Consider the following 17,115-nt stretch of genomic DNA (forward strand, 5'->3'; position numbering starts at 1 on the left):
ACCATCGTCTAAAACGGAAGGCTTTTTGTTGTTGTTGCGCAGCGCTTCGAAACGGTCAGTTAGGGAAATGTTGAATCTGCGACGCAGCGACTTGGCGCTTCCCTTTCTTTCGGCTGCTGCCGCGTGCTGGGCCGTTCCTTCCCTTTTTTTGTCGACCTAGCCAATGGTGCTCGCACCCCGCACGCTCGCTTTCCTGCGCCGGGTTGCAGCCGGGAAGCTACCGAGCGGGCTGGGAAGCGGGCGCCGGGCATTCCCCGCCTGGCTCGCTAACGGCTGCAGCGGGATGGAGAGGGCCGTGGTGCGCTGCGTGCCGTCCGAGAGCAAACTCAGCATCTCCTTCAGCCTGGACGGCAGCCAGAAGCGCATGCAGCGGGATCAGAGCGAGCAGCTAGGCCGAGCCCTGGCCCGGATCGCCAGCAACGCGCTAAAGGGCCAGATGAAGGCCAAGAAATCCAAGCAAAAGAGGACCGAGCAGGCGGCGGCGGCCGTCGAGCCGCTGGTGCGGCTGTGCCACGGGGACAAGGTGGTGGCCCCGGACGTGATCAACGTCGACGCCTGGCAGGACGGAGCCGTGCTGGAGGTCGGAGAGGTGAAGTACTTGGTGGAGAGGAACCCGCCCACTTTTAAGGATGCGGAGTTACCCAGGTGCGTCATGGCCGGCTTCCCCGTCTTCCCCAAGCTGCAGATTGAGTTTGGGGAGCTGGAGGAGTCGCATTTCCAGTGGTACAAAGAAGCCAAGGACAGCGCGGGCACTGATGCTGCTGCTTCTGCTGCAGTGGGAAGCAGGTGGGTGGAAGCCGGCAGCGAAAGGGTGTTCACCCCGACTAATGCCGACATAGGGTTGAAGCTCAAGCTCAAATGCACGCCGGGCAATAGCCAAAGGTATGGTGTTGCCAGAGAGCTTGAGATTATCTGCAGTGTGGAAGCAGGGCCGGGCACTTGCGCCTTTGACCACAGGCATCTGTACACTAACAAGATAACTGAAGACTCTTTGATTAGAATAGTGTCCTACAACATTTTGGCAGATGTGTATGCCCAGACCGATCATGCTAAGAATGTGCTGTTTCCTTATTGTGCACCTTATGCCTTAGAGATTGATTATAGGCAAAATTTAATCAAAAAAGAATTAACTGGATATAATGCAGATATAATTTGTCTTCAGGAAGTTGACAAAACGGTGTTTTCGGACAGCCTTGCACCTGCCCTGGATGCATGTGGCTTAGAAGGGGTGTTTAGGATCAAGGAAAAGCAGTCGGAAGGCCTAAGCACTTTCTTTAGGAGATCAAAATTTAGCTTATTGAGCCAGCATGACATCGTATTTAATGAAGCATTGCTATCGGATCCTTTGCACAAAGACCTGCTGGAGAAGCTTTGCTCATATCCTGCTGTGAAAGAGAAATTTCTGCAGAGATCTTCTGTTCTACAGGTAAAAAAGATTCATTATCTGGTCTTAAAGGACTGAGAAATATGTCCAAGCCTTTGTTTACTGTATATGACTTTTTAGTCTTTGCATGCTTTATGTGTAAGAAATAAATAAAAATTAAGCAGTTTAAAAGTTTGGCACAATACTCTTACTGCCTCTTTTACAAAGCCGCAAGGCATCGAAGCCCTTTAAATCTCTATGGGCTTCAGGGCCTTTAGTGCGGCTTTGTAAAAGAGGCCGTTAGGATGCCTAGTGACACCTAAGTGGAGGTGCCATCCTACACCTAGTGATATCTATGCTAAAAAAAAATAGGCATGGTTTAGTTAGATGTGCAAAATAAGCAGCGCCAAATTAGACGAATGAGAAGCTGGCCTAATGGAGTGGTGCTTATGATTAGGATGCCTAGTGATGCCTAAGTCCATTTAAGCACCGCTAGGCATGGTTGTATAAACAGTTGATTGACAACCGCAGTGGTGTCTACAATGTTGGAGAACTTGGTGTCATTTATAGAATCTGGCCCTAAGGGACTAATTTAATAAGCTTTTATTTTGATTGACTGAAAACCGTGTGGTCAATAATCATGACAATTAAACCAATTAAAAAAAGATGGGTGCAGAGCCCAAACTTAGGTATTGCTAGACAGCTGCAATTAGGCCACCGTTTATAGAATTTCCCACTTAGTGATTGGATGAAATTTAGAAAGTGAGATCTGTGTGCCAGCTTATTCCCATTGCAACTCCTTGTGACTCTGGGTAAGTCACTTATCCTCTCCCTTTTATCAAGCTGTGCTGCCGAGCAGTGTGAGCTAAATGCCAAGCCGCCTGTTCTGTTCCTGTGGGTGGCTCAGCATTTAGCTTGTGCTGTTCAGTAGCACAGCTTGATAAGAGAGCTTTAATTTTCCATTGCCCCACAAATAAAGTACCTGGCTAAAATATGGAGCTACATCAATTTGTTAGATCCTCAAGCCATGGTACAGGCAGACCGTGAGTTACAGACATCCAACTTAAGTACGACTCGTATTTAAGAATACAGTTGTGGCTTCACTTGATTTCACTGAGCAGTATTTCCAATGGCATAGACTCCTACACTTCTCCTGTAGCAGATTCAGGAAGGATGCATGGCCGCATTGAGAACAGTGCATGCTGTACCATAGAAAGAACACTGGTAGGGACAGTTGGCCCTTTTGTCAAAATCTACAAGTTCTGAGTTACATACAAATCTGACTTAAGAACAGCTTTAAAAACGTAACTTGTTCTTAACCCGGAGATTGCCTGTATTTAATTTTCTAGGTTTCTGTTCTCCAATCTACAACGGACCCTTCAAAAAAGATCTGTGTTGCTAACACCCATCTATATTTTCATCCTAAAGGTAAGTTACGTGTTTTATCATTAATATAGTTTAATTGTACCTTTATTGCAATTTATGGGGGCTTACATTGTGATGCTATAATACCCCTTCAATAAGTTTTTTTATTATAATTTGAATAATACATTATCCAATAATATAAGGAAAAAAAGAGAATCTACAATCAAAAATACATAATACATCATACATAAATCCAGGATACTACATTCATCAAAGAAAATAAAGAAAAGATAAAGGAAATAATTCTCAGTTCACCTACGTGAGCTTTGCATCATTCCTTACTATTTTAGGGATACATTCCTCCTCATATCTTAGCAATGAAACATACAAGAAAAATAATACTCATTTCTGCTCACGAGCAACTAAAAATTGTTGTAATTGAATGGGATCCCAAAAGACATATTCAACATCATGTAACTTAACTAAACATTTACAGGGAAATTTTAAATAAAAGGATGCCTCTAGAGCCAAAAGTTTTAACCTCAAGAACTCTTTCCTTCTGCATTGCGTAGCTCTAGAGACATCAGGAAAAATCCTAACTAAGTCACCGCAAAATTTAGTTAACCTGTTTTTAAAGTAAAGTTTCATGATTAACATTTTATCTATCTCACTCATGCATGTTATCACCAAGGTAGGCCGACTCTGAATCACATCTTGGGTGTCTTCTAAAAATTCAGTTCAATTAATTTCTGTTGTGACCAGATGGTCCACCTCTTGGGTGGATTCTTTTTTTTTTTTTTGAGGTACATGATAATTATTTATTGGAAAATTCTCCGCATTGGGCAATCCCAGTATTTCTTTAAAATATTTTTTTAACAATATTTCAGGTGATAATAAATGAGTTACAGGGAAATTGACCAAGCGGAGATTTCTCACTCTATTCATATTTTCCATGGATTCTATTTTAGCATGTATCACAATAGAATCTTTAACGGCAGAGACTGAGACAGCTTGTAAAGTATTACATTAAGCTTCCATAACATTTAAACGTTTATCCAAACAATTTAAATTGGAATCCACATTTTCTAATTTACAGGAAACAGATTGTGAAAAGTCCCCCATTTGTTTCATCGTTGACCTAAGAAACCCCTCAACCCTAGTAATACCTAACCACAAATCTTTAAGAGTAATATCTTGTGTTTCCACCGTAGCAGATTCTTCCTCCCCTACACCTGAAAAGTCCAAAACTTTAGGTATTTCAGAGTAAACTAACTTATTAGTCTGAGCAGAGGTTACCGCCTGTTCGGGGGATATGGCAGGAACGATGTTCCTGCTTTCACCAGATACTGGATGAAGGGGAGAAGATCGTTCAAGAGGACTCATAGATGCACCAGACAGGATAGAGTTCATATTAATTGGTGCAGCAACAGAAGATCCAGATGCTAATGTTAAGTGCCTATCCATGGGGCCATAAATGGCTGGTGTAGAACTCTTTGGTTTAATTTTTCTTTTCCCCATGTTCAGCAAACATTAGCCTTATATAGTTACCATCAACGTTTAGTTCCAGCTCACCAGCTCCTCGCAGTTCCAAGGGGCGTGCCCAAAGCACCGCTCCTGCGGGAGACGGGACGTACGGAGCAAGAACAAAAATCCCTCGTTCCCTCAGGTAATAATGTCCAGGTCACCCGCTATAATACCCCTAAAATGAACATAAGCGTCAGAACTAACTTTTAGTTCACAGTACCATTGTCAAATTGTGTAACTTTTTCTTGATGTTTACTAATTAAAATATTGTTATCCTTTCTTTTGATATCCCCACAACCTTTTTTCCCAGGACAAGCAGGCATGATATTCTCACATGTGGGTGACGTCATCTACGGCAGTGGTTCCCAACCCTGTCCTGGAGGAACACCAGGCCAATTGGGTTTTCAGGCTAGCCCTAATGAATATGCATGAAGCAAATTTGCATGCCTATCACTTCCATCATATGCAAATCTCTCTCATGCATATTCATTAGGGCTAGCCTGAAAACCCGATTGGCCTGGTGTTCCTCCAGGACAGGGTTGGGAATCACTGATCTACGGAGCCCCGATGCGGAAGCATTTTCAAGCAAACTTGATTGAAGATTTAAGTTTGTTCTGCTGCTCCACGCATGCGTGCCTTCCTGCTCCACTAGGGGGTGCATCCCCTCGTGGTCTCCAGTTCAAAATTTTCCGCTGAGCCTAGAAGTCGTGTTTTTCAGGCTCTGCCCCAACTGCCTTCTAGCACCGCAAATTTTTCTTGTTTTTTCTCGATTAAGTCGCTGTGCGCAAATTCTTTACTTTTCAACTTGATTCCTGCTTCGTTTTTGACGACCCAGAGGCTTCCGGGTCCCCGTGGCCGCGTGGCTACTCGAGCCGCGGCTACTTTCGATTCTATGTCCCGGCCTTTGACCAGCTTTAAAAAGTGCACCCGGTATGAGCGGCTTCTTTCCATCACAGACCCGCATCGCCGGTGCATCCTCTGCCTGGGGGCGGCTCATCCAACCGACTCCTGCCCCCAGTGCGCTACTTTCCAGAACCGGGCCCTCCGTCGAAGAAAAGCCCGCATGGCGGACCTTTTCGCCCCGGACCAACCCTCTACCTCAGCCTCGAGGTCGGCCCCGGCCTCGGCCCCGGCCTTGACCTCGGCCCCGAATACCTCGGCATCGCCCCGAGACCCGAATCCGAAGCCCTCGGGACAGCAGAAAGCCTCGGCCCCGGGTAAGTCCCCTCTTCAGGTTCCGTAACATCGAAGAAGCCAGCCTCGGGGACACCGTCGACACATGGCGGAAGCCCCATGCTTACAGCCCCGGCTAAGCCCTCCAAGCCTTCGGGCCGTGCCTCCACCACACGGGAATACTCTGATACGAGGTCGCCCCCGGTGGAGTGCACCGAGGCAGTGGACATGCCTTCGATGCTGTCCATGCCCGTCTTCCAGGACCTACTCCGAGCGATGATCTCGTCGGAGCTGTCCGCTGCAATGGCCCAGTTACAATCGGCCTCGACCTCGACCCCGCAGGTGCTAGACCAGCCTGAGCCTCGCATCGAGCAACCTCGGGGAAAGGTGCGCAAGCTTCGCCGCATCCCATCCTCCTCGGACTCCTCGCCGAGGCGCCCGAGACGCTCTCCCTCCACAGACCGCCGCGGGGCAAAACGTCATGCTAAAACGACAGAAACCTCGACGCCGTACCTCCAAGAAGGCCCGAGGTTCACCAACTCTACGAGGCTGTTCTCCTACACCTCGTACGGGACCACTAAGGGTGGCTGAGTTATCACTCTCCAACCCGCGCATCCTCCGAATTCCCCCTCGGACCGGGACCCCGACCCGAGGTTGCAGGTATTCTCCGAGGCAGTCCGGGTCGAGGTCACCGATTCGACATCGATCGGTACCCCGAACCCCGGCATCGTCTCCGAGGGGCTCCTCGAGACGCCGAAGATCGACGACCCCGGAACACTCTCACAGTGCTTCCCCGGCCTCGGAGCGTGGATCGGAGCAGGAACCTCGATACTCGAGGGAAGCCTCCCCATCCTTCTCCACCCGACGGAGGTCTCGTTCACCGACCCCGCACGGGGCCCCGGGAACATCCCGCCCATCCTTCACTCGCTTTGTCCAGGACATGGGCCACGCTTTGGACTTAGACCTCCAGTCCGACTCCAGATACTCTAAGGAGTACCTAGCGGAGCTGGATATGCCATCACTACCCAGAGAGTCCCTTCGCTTACCACCTAACCCGGTACTCCAACAGGCCTTCTTCAGGAACCTGGAGACCCCCTACATGGTCACAGCTGTACCCTCCAAAATGGAGGCCAAGTACCGCACAGTACCCTACCCGGGATTCGAACAACCACAGCTCTCCCACCAGTCGCTGCTAGTAGAATCCTCCTTGAAAAAGGCTCACCCATCCCGGGTCTCAGCTGCGGTCCCCCCAGGCCGAGAAGGCCGAACCCTGGACAAGTTCGGCAGGAGACTATATCAAAATGCAATGATGGCCTCTAGGGTGCAAAGCTACACTTTCATCTTCACATCCTACCTCAAACACCTCATTGGACTACTGAGAGCCTATGAGATTGACCTACCGGCCTCCCGGCAAGGAGCGTTTGGCCTGCTTTTAGAGTCCCTCTCCAACCTGCGCCTCCATCTATTCCATGCAGCCTACGATGGCTTCGAACTCTCCTCCAGAGAGGCAGCCTTTGCTATCGCCATGCGCCGACTAGCTTGGCTGCGCCTGGTCGACATGGACCCCAACTTGCAGGACCGGTTAGCTAACCTCCCCTGCGTGGGAAAAGAACTGTTCGATGACACTATCGAGGCGGCTACAAAACGCCTCTCCGAACACGAACGCTCGTTCGCCTCCCTCGTCCGGCAAAAGCCTAAACCGACCGCGTCCAGGCCGTTCAGGGCCCCCCCGTGCCGATACCCACAAAAATCCACTCCTGCCTTCTCGCGGCCTCCACCCAGGCGCCCGCAGGCCCACCACCGGGCTCTACCCAAGTCCCAACCGCCTGCGACTACCAAACCATCCCCGTCCTTTTGACGGGATACGTGGAAGGGGGCGGGCCCCCTCCGCCATAGTCCCAGGCCTCCTTCCCATCGGGGGTCGCCTCAAAGCCTTTTACCCTCGCTGGGAACAAGTCACGTCGGACGCATGGGTCCTTGGCGTGATCTCATCAGGATACTCTCTCAACTTTCGGGCCATTCCTCCGGACAACCCCCCAAGGAATTGCCCTCCCAACCGGACGCAGCTACCCCTACTCCTCTCCGAAGCTCGAGACCTGCTTCGCCTGAGAGCAGTGGAGGAGGTTCCCCCCGACCAACGGGGAAAGGGCTTCTACTCCCGTTACTTCCTGGTACCGAAAAAAACGGGAGACCTACGCCCAATACTAGACTTGAGACGCCTCAACAAATTTCTGGTACGGGAAAAATTTCGGATGCTTTCCCTACCGACCCTCTACCCCCTGATCGACGAGGGCGACTGGCTCTGCTCCCTCGATCTGAAGGAGGCGTACACACATGTCCCAGTGCACCCTGCTCACCGCAAGTTCTTGCGTTTTCAGGTAGGGGACTGGCACCTACAATACCGTGTCCTCCCCTTCGGCCTAGCATCGTCACCTCGGGTCTTCACCAAGTGCCTCGTGGTAGTCGCAGCAACCTTACGCTCCCAGGGCCTCCAGGTATTCCCCTACCTGGACGACTGGCTGATAAAAGCCCCGTCCAGGGAAGCGGTTATCTCAGCGACCCAACAGACTATTACCTACCTACAAAGTCTGGGGTTCGAGATAAACTTCCCAAAATCCCAACTATGCCCCTCCCAGTCCCTACAGTTCATCGGGGCCACGCTGGACACGGTCCGCCTCCGTTCCTTCCTCCCCCCTCCGCGTCTAGAGGTGTTAGTAAGTCTGAGTCGAAGGTTCTCCCTGCTGACCTCGGTATCAGCTCGGCAGATGATGACTCTTCTGGGCCACATAGCCTCCACCGTCCATGTCACACCCTTTGCCCGCCTCCATCTGAGAATTCCTCAATGGACCCTGGCCTCTCAATGGCGTCAAGACCGGGACCCGATCGACCGCCCCGTGACAGTGACGCCTTCTTTGCAACGATCGCTCCGCTGGGTGGGCCGACTCTTCAAATCTTTCCAAAGGTTTGCTCTTCCTCACCCCACCCCACAGCAAGATACTCACCACGGACTCGTCGGAGTACGCTTGGGGAGCCCATGCTCAAGGGATGTGGTCAGCAGAAGACCGTCGCTGCCACATCAACGTGCTAGAGCTTCGGGCCATCTATCTCGCAGCTGTAGCTTTCCAACATCTGCTCCACGACAGAGTGGTTCTCATCCGAACCGACAACCAGGTAGCAATGTACTACGTAAACAAACAAGGGGGAACAGGGTCTTGGCCCCTTTGCCGGGAAGCCCTGCGCCTCTGGAAATGGGCAATCTCCAACAACACCTTCCTTCGAGCGGTGTACATACAAGGAGAACAAAACTGTCTGGCGGACAGACTCAGCCGCCTCTTCCAGCCACACGAGTGGTCACTGCACTCTCAGATCCTACGACAGGTGTTCGAAAAGTGGGGGACGCCTCAAATAGATCTATTCGCATCCCCCCACAACCACAAGCTGCCTCTCTTCTGCTCCCGGATGTACTCCCCGGACCGGCTCGAGGCCGACGCCTTCCTCCTCGACTGGGAGGGAAGGTTCCTGTACACGTTCCCGCCGTTTCCTCTGATACTGCGGACGCTTGTTCACCTGAAAACAGTACAAGCCACCCTGATCTTGATTGCCCCTCGCTGGCCACGCCAGCCGTGGTTTTCCCTTCTACTTCAACTCAGTGTCAGAGATCCACTGCCTCTGCCTCTGTTTCCCTCTTTACTATCACAGGGTCAGGGTTCGCTGTTACATCCCAATCTTCAATCTCTTCATCTGAATGCTTGGTTTCTCTCCCCCTGACTGCTCTCCCCGTGTCTCAATCAGTCAAGGAGATATTGGAGGCCTCTAGAAAGACCTCGACGAGAACCTTCAGTTTTGGAGACCGTATCTGGCGAAAGACGTAAGAAGACTTGAGGCGGTCCAGAGGAGGGCGACGAAAATGATAGGAGGCTTGCGCCAGAAGACGTATGAGGAGAGACTGGAAGCCCTGAATATGTATACCCTAGAGGAAAGGAGAGACAGGGGAGATATGATTCAGACGTTCAAATACTTAAAGGGTATTAACGTAGAACAAAATCTTTTCCAGAGAAAGGAAAATGGTAAAACCAGAGGACATAATTTGAGGTTGAGGGGTGGTAGATTCAGGGGCAATGTTAGGAAATTCTACTTTACGGAGAGGGTGGTGGATGCCTGGAATGCGCTCCCGAGAGAGGTGGTGGAGAGTAAAACTGTGACTGAGTTCAAAGAAGCGTGGGATGAACACAGAAGATTTAGAATCGGAAAATAATATTAAAGATTGAACTAGGCCAGTTACTGGGCAGACTTGTACGGTCTGTGTCTGTGCATGGCCGTTTGGAGGAGGATGGGCAGGGGAGGGCTTCAATGGCTGGGAGGGTGTAGATGGGCTGGAGTAAGTCTTAACAGAGATTTCGGCAGTTGGAACCCAAGCACAGTACCGGGAAAAGCTTTGGATTCTCGCTCAGAAATAGCTAAGAAGAAAAAAAAAAAAAAATTTAAATTGAATCAGGTTGGGCAGACTGGATGGACCATTCGGGTCTTTATCTGCCGTCATCTACTATGTTACTATGTTACTATGTAACCTGCTACTCCCAAAAGTGGACCAGATTCTCAACCTGGTGCTCCTCCCACAGCCAGGACCCGGTGTCGGTCCCCGTCCCTCTGGTCCTTGACTATTTACTTCAATTATCTCATTCCGGCCTAAAGACCAACTCCATTCGAGTACACCTCAGTGCAATTGCGGCCTTTCATTAGCCCCTGGAAGGGAAAGCCCTTTCGCTCCACCCCTTAGTCTCTCGCTTCATGAAGGGTCTTCTGAACGTCCACCCTCCTCTCAAACCTCCCCCGGTGGTTTGGGACCTTAACGTGGTTCTGGCTCAACTAATGAAACCTCCATTTGAGCCCCTAGACAAATGCCATCCAAAATTCCTCACTTGGAAGGTGATTTTCCTGCTCGCGCTCACTTCCGCCCGGCGGGTTAGTGAGTTACAAGCTCTGGTAGCGGACCCACCCTTCACGGTATTCCATCACGACAAGGTGGTACTCCGCACCCATCCAAAGTTCTTGCCCAAAGTAGTGTCTGATTTTCATCTCAATCAGTCCATTGTCTTGCCTGTATTTTTTCCCAAGCCCCACTCTCACCCCGGAGAAGTGGCGCTCCACACTCTTGACTGCAAGAGAGCGTTGGCCTTTTAACTCCAACGCACTCAGTCACACCGGAAAGTCCCACAACTGTTTTTGTCCTTCGACCCAAACCGGTTAGGTCACCCAGTTTCCAAACGCACCTTGTCCAACTGGTTGGCCGATTGCATCTCCTTTTGCTACGCTCAGGTCTCGCGCTGCATGGTCGAGTAACGGGACACAAGGTCCGAGCGATGGCAGCCTTCGTAGCATTCCTCAGGTCCACACCTATTGAGGAAATCTGCAAGGCTGCCACGTGGTCTTTGGTTCATACCTTCACCTCCCACTACTGTCTGGACTCACTGTCCAGGAACGATGGCCGGTTCGGCCAATCGGTTTTACGAAATCTATTTGCTTAAATTGCCAACTTCCCTCCATCCCTTTTCAGTTAGCTTGGAGGTCACCCACATGTGAGAATATCATGCCTGCTTGTCCTGGGATAAAGCACAGTTACTTACCGTAACAGGTGTTATCCAGGACAGCAGGCATATATTCTCACAACCCGGCCACCTCCCCGAGGTTGGCTTCTTTGCTAGTTAAGTGAACTGGAGACCACGAGGGGATGCACCCCCTAGTGGAGCAGGAAGGCACGCATGCGTGGAGCAGCAGAGCAAACTTAAATCTTCAATCAAGTTTGCTTGAAAATGCTTCCGCATCGGGGCTCCGTAGATGACGTCACCCACATGTGAGAATATATGCCTGCTGTCCCTGGATAACACCTCCTTAACACCCACACAGCCTATATTCATCACTCATCCAACTCACTCATCCAATCAGTTAGATCTTATAATTCAGGGGGTGGAAGAGATGTAAAAAACCCTGTATATGTATTTAATTTCAAGGTCCTGGACTACAAGAATTTGGTGGTAATATTGTTACGTCCTGCATTTCTAAAATGGAGGAGGAGATCAGATTTTGTTTCCCCTGTATCTTTAATTATTGTAATTTTTAATACTGAATTTTCTAAATGGTGGCATATATTTTTAAAAATTTCTATCTCCTGTAACTAAATTCAAATGTTTCTATTTTTAGGTGGAAACATTCGTCTAATTCAAATTGCTATAGCCTTGTCTCACATCAAGCATGTAGCATGCGACATGTACCCAGACATACCTGTGTGTTTTTGTGGAGATTTTAATAGTACTCCAACAACAGGACTCTATAGTTTTATGAAAAGTGGCACTATTTCTGAGCATCATGAGGACTGGCTCTCTAATGGAGAAGAAGAAAGGAGTAACATGAGTTTAACCCATCCACTGAAACTGGAAAGTGCTTGTGGGGAGCCAGCTTACACTAATTATGTGGGTGGATTTCATGGTTGCCTGGATTATATTTTCACTGACAGTAATTGCTTGGCTGTTGAACAAGTCATTCCTTTGCCAAGTCATGAAGAAGTTACAACTCATCAAGCTCTGCCTAGTGTTATTTACCCTTCAGATCATATAGCACTTGTATGTGATGTGAAGTGGAAATAGACCAAGCTTTTGTATAGTTATTGAATATAGAAATGAAAGATTACTGTGGGGACATTAAACCTTAACTAAAGATAATCTGTATGCAAATGCTAGTTAGACATTATTGTAAAATTCACTTATCTTCCAATGTTGTGTGTATTCAAAGAAGTGTATGAGAATTATTTCTATAATGATCATACACCTTCTAAGTTTTAAGTGATTAAGACACTTTTAGTGAAGGCTTAATAAATAGATGAATCTTGAATTATACTTAAGCTGCAGTGTATTTATAGATAGTATGGTAAAAGTAAATGAACAGTTGACTGTAAAGATGAACCGGACTCATAACAAGACTTGCAGGTTTTTTTTTAAAAGGAAAGGTATACTTCCTCCTCTAGAATAAATAAACCACATTGTTTCTTGTGCTACAAAAAAAATGAACGTGTACTAGAGCCACCTTTGCAAACCAACACCCAATATTCTGTACCTGTTAATCTTTCTACGACAAGCTGTTGAGAATCAAATGAGAAAGAGTTAACCTTGGGACTGGGCCAAGACACTGCCTGGCTTTATCCAGTGGGACCAGGATCTTGTGGCAGTGATGCATTCCAAGACAGGAGGGAGAGGAAAGCAATGACTATAGCAATCCCCTGCCGTCAGAAAGCTAGCATTGAAGGGTTCTGGCATGAAGGCAATTTTTTATTTCTGCAGCCCTAACTAGGGAAAATCTTCAGTAATCCAGGCATTCTGGCAGTGGAGGGTTTGCGAAGGGCAGAGTTAATTGAAGGGAGCATTTTCATTTTACATAAGTTAACTCAAGTTCATAAAGTAATTGATTTTCACCTTTGTTTTTATTTATACCTTTCAATGGCTTATGGTTCTATCTATTAAAAGAGAAATGTTGTCTAGATCCATACTTCTCCCACCTTGCAAGTTGGATTTTCAGTTTTACCACATTGAATAAACATGAGAGAAATTTGCATGCTTTGCTGCTAGTGCATGGAAGTCTAAATCATGTATATTCGGTGTCATAATCCTGAAAAGCCAGTGGGCTAGGTATAGCTCCAGGACATGGGTTGAAAAGCAGTGGTCTAGATCAGTGTTCAACCTTTTTACACCTATGGACCAGCATAAATAAAAATTATTGTGTGGACCGGCAAACTGCTAAGACTGAAATAAATCCCCATCTTAGCCCCGTCTTCATCCTGTGTACAGGGAGTGGGGAAAGAAAGAGATATCCATGGTGCATCTCTCCCATTCCCTCTACTGCCATATCCAACATTTTTTCCCTCTCATCCCCCGGATCACGTGCAGCATTTTTTATTATTGCCCACTAGCCCCATGCCCAACATTTCTTCTATCACCCCTCTCCCTTACTATGCCATACCTCTCCCTCTAATCTGTCCCCTCTCCATCAATATTGCCAACATTTCTCCCTCTCATCCTTCTCTTCCCCATGTATCTATTTCCTCACTCCTCTCGTGGTCTCTAACTTGCAGCCCGCAGTCTGTACTAGTGTAATCCGCTCTTTGCAGTGTCCTCCGGCTTCCCCCCTGGCCTCCTGCTCTTACCTTCAGCTAATTACCGCAGCCTGCAGCGAGGATTGACTGTGCTGTAGCAATCCTTGTAGGCTGCCATCGTTCTCAGCAGCATGTTCCCTCTGCCGCAATCCTGTCCCTTATATCAGAGGAAGGGCGGGACCACAGCAGAGGGAATGTGCTGCGGAGGCCAATGGCAACCTGCAAGGAATGCTACAGCACTGGCGATCCTCTCTGCAGGCTGCGGTAATTAGCTGAAACTAAGACGGGGAAGCTGGTGGATGCTGCAAAGAAGGGGGGGGGGATCAAGCAGGCCTTCGGGGAGGAGGGGTAAGATTTATAAACTATAAAGAGTTTTACCTCATGCAAAATTATCATTTCTTTAATAACACATTAACTATTTTTTCTGCAGCCCTTCAAGTACTTACAAATCCAAAATGGGTTTGAGACCACTTGCTCTATGCCCAACACTTTTCCTCTTTCTTCCTTTTCCTTTGTGTACCATCTATCTCTCTCACACACTCATCCCCAACAATTCTCCCGTTCTATTCCCTCCCTTGTGTCCCCCCTCCCTGCCTTCCAACCTCTGTCCCAAATTCATGCCCCTCCCCCCTCTTTTTTCCCTTACTTGTTAGGGCAGTCCAGCCTTTGCTGAAGCCGGATCAGTGTCCCCTGCAAGTGCATGTCCGTCTTCCTTCTGGCTCCTTATCTTCAGCGGCAGCTGCACTTGTTTGCTGGGACAGCACGCAGCTGGCGCTGAAGGGGCAGCCAAGATGGACATGTGCGTGCAGGGGACACTAATGCTTCAGACCGGCAGTTGAAAAACACTGGTCTAGATTACTCAGGAAAGCAGCTTGGCTATTTCTCAGTATTATTGCTTCCTTGGTTTTATTGTCTTTTTCCTGCTCTTAGTAACATTTTATTGTACAAGATTACATACATTGTTTGAAATAAAAAAGTCCAAAAATCCACAAGTTTTATTTTAAGATTCTCTACCTTGAGGCCTTTTCACTTTCTACAGCATTCACTGTTTTCCAGGCAGGCAGCTGCTTCTAAATTGTTTAAACACTGCCCAAAGGAAAAAGAGGTGCATAAAACATTCTAAGGCCATAAAGACAATAAAACAAAGTCAAGATCCAGATTGAATGCAGAATGGAGCAAATTCTATAAATGGCATCCCAATTGTAGGCAGCCTACTGCTGCCTAACCAGCCAACTGAGACGCACATTTAAAAAAAAAAAAAAAAAGTCCCAGGCAGGCACACAGGCTGCCTACATTGTGGGAGCCTTGGGAGGTGCATAGGCCTGCCTAAGCTCCCCATGGGCATGGCTTCACCCAGAAGTGGCCTTAGGCGGGACTACACAGCCCTAAGCTTCCCTAGGCCTGCGGTAGGCACCTGAAATGTAGGCCAGCAAAATACTGGCCTACATTTCAAGCAGATGCAGCCGCTGAGTTTATTGCGGCAAGGGGTCTCCCTGCCACGATAAGTTTAGTGGCTGTCAACCACAACCTGTCCCCTCCGTAAAGACTACTGGCACGAGGGATGCCCAATCGCTCCTGCCAAACCCACCTGCCTCCCACTGGCAGGAGAGATACCCAGTCCCATGATGCAGCGGGAAAGGGCAGACCTGCCATTCAAGTGAAGGGGGAATCAAAATCAAAAGACGGATCTTTTTTCAAAAAATTCCTACCCAAATTTTGAAATGACTATAGTGAATAGGGCTATAGGAAATTGTTCAATTATTTTTTCATTATTTATAGTAATCACAAATGTTCTTTATAGCATTTGTTTCACCTTTTATAAACAAATTCATCATTCAAATTTTATCAATTGAACAAACACTTTAATTAATCACCAACCCCTCAATAAATAAACTAGGAGGAAGGTATATCATACATGACAAACAGATTTCAGTGCATAGGACCTCCCATAACGTACATTATCCCAGGTCAGTATTCTGTTCAATTTCAAATAATCATTTATACCAAACTTCCCATAATTCATTGATTAGTATATTTATTTAATTTATCTTATATTTCATTAAAGCAATTCTATTGCTATGATGGTGAATTCATAACACTTCTTCCCAATTGATAAAACTAATATCATCTGATCCATTCATCATCATTATTATTATATCCATTGATTAAAAATCTTTTATAAATCTTTAATATATATCAGCAGCACATCATTTAACAGCAAACTGCTGATCCAACATTAGCTTGTTGAATCATAACTGCCTGACGCTCAATTTTTACATGAGCGTTTCAGTGAAGGGAGGCCAGCTGGCTGGAGGCAGGAAGGATGCTTCTGGCCGGCTATCACATTTGTGTTGGCTGGAAGGGGAGATGGAGGAGAGGGGGGCTACTTTAAGGGGTGGGGAGTCCTGCCAGCGATGGGGGGGTGGAGTTTGACAGGAGGGGTTGGTCATCCCTCCTGCTAGCGATGTTCAGGGGGGGGGGGAGTGTTCTGGCAGGAGGGACTGGGCATCCCTCCTGCCGGCAATATTTGCAGGGGAGGTTGAAGGGGTTCCAGCAGGAGGGATTGGCCATCGCAGGGGGCTGCTGTTACTTGTTGTGGCAGAGAGATCCCTCCCCCCCCCTCCCCCAATAAGCTCAGTGGCAACCCGATTCTTTAACCGGCGCCTGTGACATGGACGCTGGTTAGAGAATCTTGGTGTTAGGTGGGCTTAAGCGTCTGTATGCAATTCTCAAAAACCACTTAGGTGGCTTCTGAGACTGGGTGTCCTATACAGAAGCTGGCCCAATGAGTCCAAAATTAGTTGTATAAACATGTTCTTATGATCCATCTTTTCAAAATAGGGACTTAGGCTAAATGTCAAGGAAAACATAAAAAATTGAATTGTTGGGTAAACTTTTTTTTAAAAACCCCAGCTTCTCAGCAAAAAAAATGAGAACTGATGGTCCTGTGAACCAACATCAGGCAGGAAGGCACTGGTGCTACACAGTACTGGCAGTCTTGAGACTTTTCAGTCTTTTGAAGCGACATACACTTTTGCACTGTCCATACCAGGCTTTGTGGATGACGTCACTCACATGTGAGAATATGCTGCCCTGCTTGTCCTAGGATAGAGGTAAGAACTTAACTAGTGAAAGATTTCCTTATTTTACAGATTTCAATGTATGTCTGTTGGAGCAGGCTTCAGTCATCTGCTCAGAAACAGAAGTGGTCCAGCAACAAAGAAGGGAAAATAAAAGCCAGCATTTAATTAAAGCTATTTTCAAACTAGATTGATTTTTTTTTCTTCTTCAAAGCAGGGTTTCTAAAATATGCATAATACCTTATTTTTTTTGCATTTTCCTTATTCAGAGCTATTGGATGGCAAATCTTATTTTCATAATTCTCTTTTCTGCAATAATCCTTTTGATATGTTCCAGTAAATTCCCACTTATTACCAACTGCAGTTAATTGGTTATATAATTTAGTCGACCTCCTACCAGTCACTCACATTTACCATCCCTGGAATATCAAAATGTTCCATAAATCAGAAACTGGGCTGGGAGAAGGAAA

General features: G+C 47.5%; 1 protein-coding gene across 1 annotated transcript; it reads left to right on the top strand.

Moving 5' to 3' along the window:
* Positions 1-128: 128 nt before the first annotated feature.
* Positions 129-12,606, top strand: PDE12 (phosphodiesterase 12). The gene is made up of 3 exons (XM_033925719.1): positions 129-1,426; positions 2,713-2,791; positions 11,624-12,606. Exons 1-3 carry the CDS (start codon positions 164-166, stop codon positions 12,064-12,066), a joined length of 1,785 nt encoding a protein of 594 aa, XP_033781610.1. The 5' UTR covers positions 129-163; the 3' UTR covers positions 12,067-12,606.
* Positions 12,607-17,115: the final 4,509 nt, after the last annotated feature.

Source organism: Geotrypetes seraphini, chromosome 17 (assembly GCF_902459505.1).
Source record: "Geotrypetes seraphini chromosome 17, aGeoSer1.1, whole genome shotgun sequence".
Classification (NCBI taxonomy): domain Eukaryota; kingdom Metazoa; phylum Chordata; class Amphibia; order Gymnophiona; family Dermophiidae; genus Geotrypetes; species Geotrypetes seraphini.